Here is a 5,227-nt window from a genome sequence, read left to right as displayed (position 1 = left end):
AAACAAAAATAGATGCCACACTATAATATGCTTAAAAAACAGGTAGTGATATTGAAGTGAAGTGGGCTGGTACTCAACAGTATGCAATACCAGCACTTCTATATTTTACTCTTTGGCGTACCGGGACTTTTTCTTGCGCTCCAGCACTTCAAAAGCTGCCCGTACACTTCTCTGCCCTCTCCACCGGCAGAGACGGAGTATGGAAAAGATCGAGTGCCGATACACACACCAACATGTGAACTATAAATGAAAGGGGAGTACTGGTCACAGTGCTGACAAATGGATTCTGGTAACCCTTAAGTTCAGGCTTGGTGGGCCCAGACTGCATAGGGCACTCTGTAAAATATTAAAATCAAGAAAGTCCCTAGTTGTATTTATAGAGGATGGTTGTGACACTTTTTAAAGTGTTAAAACCCACCCCACCCCTGTTAACCAATGTTTAGCTAACTGTATTAGCATAGTGGTTTGAAATTAGAAAGGAAAACCACGTTTCCTGAGAAAACATTAATAAAACAATTCTATCTGCAATAGTACATGTACTAAATAAAATATAGTCTTGGTCAAAATATTACTTTCTGACCTCAAAATCTCTCGATATATTCTGAATGTGCCTGTTTCCAGACTTGATAACCACCATGCCTGATCGGGGAGGAAGTAGGTAAATACTGAAATGATCACATAAATAATAAATCTTATCCCTAACAACTCTTACAACTCCCACCATGTTACAACCATACCCGGTCTCCCCTATACCAAGATCTCCCTGTTCGCACTACCTGATAATAGCTTGTGTGTCTATATCTTTTATTTTATGCAATTTTAGTGAGCCAAGCAGTGGAGAGAAAGACCATGAACAGCCTGTAGTTAGTGAGTCCACTGTGTGGGTTAAGCCTTCACTGCACACGGACACACACACACACACACACAAGAAGAGAGCATAATTTAGCTTTAATAGAAGTATTTTTTGCCAACAGGTCTCTCTGTATGCATTTCCTTAGAGCATTAGTTTGTGTGACTAGTGTATAACTTTTGTTTGTGTTTACGTGTATTTTTTGGTATGAATTACAGTAAATAAACTAAATTAAAAACACAAATAAACTGGACATCACTCATTTCAAAAATCTTGTTACAGCCCTGCCCCTGTAGGCTGTTGAATTACAGTTTTTCTTGATTGCTTAAACACATTTCTTGAAATTATGTCTCTTTTTCTGAAAACTCTGAACACAAATCCAAAACTTCTCACCCAATTCCCCAAACATTCTATTTTCAGGTCAAAATGAAGCTCTCCACTCAAAACCATTCAAACCTTGCCCTCAGACATAACACACAAGCCCTCAAAAACACACACTACAACACAGTCTTACACACTGGTGAGATAAATTCTACAAAAACTGGTTATTGGTTATGTTGCTTGTGGTTCTCCCCCTCAAAAACCTTTTCACATGATGAACACGACAAAGGCCAGAAAAACACCAGTCTGCACAGAGGATTTTAAAGTACTCAAGCAGAGCAGAACCTACAGTTCAGGAATCTGCAGCAGGATGTCATCTTATATCCTGGAAAATTCTAGCAATAATCAGACTGAGTTCCTTCAAACTAAGCCAAATCCACAGGTAAAAGTTGTCATTACATTACAATGTGTTGAGTTCAGCTTAATGACCATAATTGCTGAATAATAAGTTGTGCTCATTGGTATAATTTGGACATTTCAGATAAAGATAGCACAGAATTGTGCTTCACAGTCAGTATAATACTTTACCTTTTCATGTAATGATTTAATGATTTTAAGTGTAATGAGAGCTGTGGAAAACATTGGCATGTACGTCAGCAAATTCCACTCCACTTGCCAGCAAACAAAATGTGTCTTCTGAGAGACTTGGTAGGTGACACATGTTAATGAGCCACGATAAATGCAAGGTTGTTAGTTGAGCAGAGGTTTGGGTAATTTTGTCAATCTGGAATTGCAGTCAGTCACTCTGTAAGACTCTGTGCTGTATGGAAACAATGCTGTGTTTTGTGTTCTCCAAAAACCTCATCTTAACATGATTCCCCATAAAGTGAGAACATACAAATTTACTACATACAAAAAAAGTACTGTACATGAGCACAGTTCCGACATGCTCACCCTGAATGTTCTCTGTGTTTTACTTACAACATATTTATTTTACAGCTGTAGCTAGTGGAAGATTCAGATTTTACACACTAAACAATATAATAATTTTTATTTATGAAGTACTTTTCATAAGCCATGCTATAAACGGCTTTCACAAGTGCAAAGACAATAAAACACACATAAAACCAATAAGAGATAATAACCTATAAAATACAATGCTTGTTATGGATGAAAAACTACCCAACAACAATTTACAAAGTAGTTCCCATCTAAAATTACACAAAAACACTTCTAGACTTTTTTTTGGCACACATCCAGCAGACATGGTGCAATATTACCATTCATTCAGTCTAATATTCACTCTCCTTTTAGCTCTGGGTTAGTCTCCAACAACTTCTGAGAAAGAGATCTGGCTCTATAGCTGGTAACTGCACTAGGGTTCACCAGCTAGTCTCTGACTGTGTCTGTGTGCAGATTGGTGCTGGACAGTTTACAATGGGTTTATCAGAGCTGATTTACTGAAGCTGTCTGCTGCTGCTGGAAGCTAGAACTTTGAGTTATAGGAGGCTAAAGAGCTGAGAAGAACTGAAGAGTTGGTGCTAATTCTTCGTTACTAGTGACCCCTTTCACATTATACACAGTGATCAGAGGGGAACCAGAGAGATGGGTGGAATACACAATTGAGCTCAGGAAAGCTGAGACAGATCAAACTGTATAACAACATGAACTGTTTACAGGTACGCTGTAAAACGTGTAAACAAATGTGCCCTGGGGAGTTTCAAAATATCAACAGTGAAAGACAATTTTGGAGTAAGGAAACAATCATTGTGTCATCAAAATATGGCTGGATCTACCTCTTACATGTAGAAGCAGTGTGTTTAGACCTTTTTTAAAAGAATCAGAATCAGAAGGAGCTTTATTACCTAGTAGTGTTTTGCACATATGAGAAATTTGCTGTGGTGATAAGGTGCTACACGTAGACAAACATACAGTCAACATAAATAAATGTGGAAATATATAAATATGGAAATGAAGAACAACGTTACAGATATAAACATTGTTTAAAAGCACAAGTGCACGGAACACTGAGCATGCAGGTGGACAGCAGAGGGGGTTTACTAAGCATGTGTTGACTGAGAACTTCTATGTGGATGTTATTTCTGTCACAAAACAGAATAGTTTGAGCATTAAGCAATATCCTGCATGCTGGAGAAATTTTCTGCTCTGATTTATGGTGGAAATGTCTTTATTCATATAAAGGGAAACATGAAATTCAGGTGGCAGGTGACAATTCAAAATCTAAAAATATATTGAAATAGAATGCAATAATTAGTAGTATTAGTTGAGTCTATATTTAAATTGCATTGCATGTTTTCGTATTGTGCAAATAAACATTTCTCAACGCATTTTCATTTGTTAAGAAACATTTCTTGTTGCAAGCTATTGTTGTAAATGTTGGGGCAAAATCAGACATTTCAAGAAGTGGTGGGTACATGTCCACAGCGTCCCCAGTGTAAATGACACCTATGGAGGAAAATATATAACCTGATGTGAAACAACTTACCTCAGCAGTCATTATGACCTAAATAGGCTACATCATCTATTTGGTTGAACACTTTGGCATTACTTGGAGTTAGAATGTTCTAACCAGCTCTTATATGTGCATCAAGAATAAATGCATCTTAGAAAAACACGAAATAAAGTTGTGTATTTTGTTAGTTTTTTCAGTCCTGCAGAACCGAAATTCCCACATATTAACTGGTGCCATGTTGAAGTGGCTCATTGTGAACCCGACAGCAGTGTAGCTTTAAGAAGGAGGTGGGCAGCGCTCCGATGACGCAGGAATAATCCTGAAAAGATGCTTCAAAACTCCAGGCCGGAGCCAGTGTGTGTGGTGGCTGCTGGCAGAGCTGGGAGACTCGCCGAACCTAGCAGGAGCAACTGTTGAGAGAATATTTTGAGCAGGTTCAGGTGCCTTCGGGGGAACTCTCAGTGCAGAATTAAACACAGATACGCTTCTTACTTCGTAAGACATAGCCTACAGTTATTTACCATTTAAGCCATTTACTCACAGCGGAGGATTTTTTTGCAGCTATATGTACACTGCCAAGTGGAGCCAACTTGGGTAAAGAAACATTTGAAGAACATCTCTCCAAAAGGCGACTTTGGCATTCATCTGAAGTGGCATCATGCTGTATTTCAGCGCACTGTGTGTGTACTTTCTGATGGTCCCGAACCCAGTTATGACAAACACCATTACCGAGGACATAGATGTTTTGGTATTTTTGCCACAGAATAACTCCTACCTTTTTTCATATACAAGAGTCTCACCAGCGATCCGTTACGCTCAACAGAGGCTGAAGACAGATGGAGGACAGTCCTCAGGGTTCCGCTTCAACATCCAGTTTGAAAACTCTGACTGTGTCTATGATGCTCTGTTTAAGTTAGTGGACAGGTCGTGTGGGAGAAAGCCGGATCTAATACTGGGTCCAGTGTGCGAGTACGAGGCGGCGGCGGTGGTGAGGCTGGCGTCCCACTGGAACATCCCGGTGATCACAGCAGGTGCCCTGGCCACCGGCTTCAGCAATAAGAACACAGAATTCTCCCACTTGACTCGCATTGCCCCGTCCTACGTGAAGATGGCAGAGACCTTCACCGCGATGTTTGAGCACTTCGCCTGGAAGAAGGCGCTGCTGGTCTACGAAGACGACAAGGAGGAGCGGAACTGTTACTTCACTTTGGAGGGAGTCTATCATCTGATGGCTGACTTCACCATTAAACCATATCCTTTTTCTAAGGAGGATCCCTTGGACACTGACGACATCCTCCAAAACATAGCTGATACTGAAGGTAATGCAGTTTCCAATAGCCGTTTGCATCAGATCAAATTTATATAAACTAGCCTACTTAAATAACACCAACAAGTCATTTAACAAGTCACCAAATCATCAAATCACGTGTCGGGGTTGATATTTTGACAGTGTAATTTGTCACACGTCAGCATCAGTCACTTCCACATTTAAAAGGAGACTCATCAAAGGTGAAAAGTGATTTAGATTTTTCACGTAGGCCTATTAGTAGACAGCATCATGCACTAGCCTATATAAAACTGTG

General features: G+C 39.7%; 1 protein-coding gene across 1 annotated transcript; it reads left to right on the top strand.

The window, feature by feature from the left end:
- The first annotated feature begins 3,995 nt into the window (after positions 1 to 3,995).
- LOC119882104 (atrial natriuretic peptide receptor 3-like) lies at positions 3,996 to 5,025 on the top strand. The gene has a single exon (XM_038692125.1). The coding sequence runs from the start codon at positions 4,303 to 4,305 to the stop codon at positions 5,008 to 5,010; it is 708 nt and encodes a 235-aa protein (XP_038548053.1). The 5' UTR covers positions 3,996 to 4,302; the 3' UTR covers positions 5,011 to 5,025.
- Positions 5,026 to 5,227: the final 202 nt, after the last annotated feature.

The sequence above is a fragment of the Micropterus salmoides genome, unplaced genomic scaffold (assembly GCF_014851395.1).
Source record: "Micropterus salmoides isolate LMB-PRFRI ecotype aquatic unplaced genomic scaffold, ASM1485139v1 Ms_hic_scaffold_290, whole genome shotgun sequence".
Taxonomy (NCBI): Eukaryota; Metazoa; Chordata; class Actinopteri; order Centrarchiformes; family Centrarchidae; genus Micropterus; species Micropterus salmoides.
The sequence above is the reverse complement of the archived record's forward strand: the minus strand, read 5'-3'. Positions and strand labels throughout refer to the sequence as shown.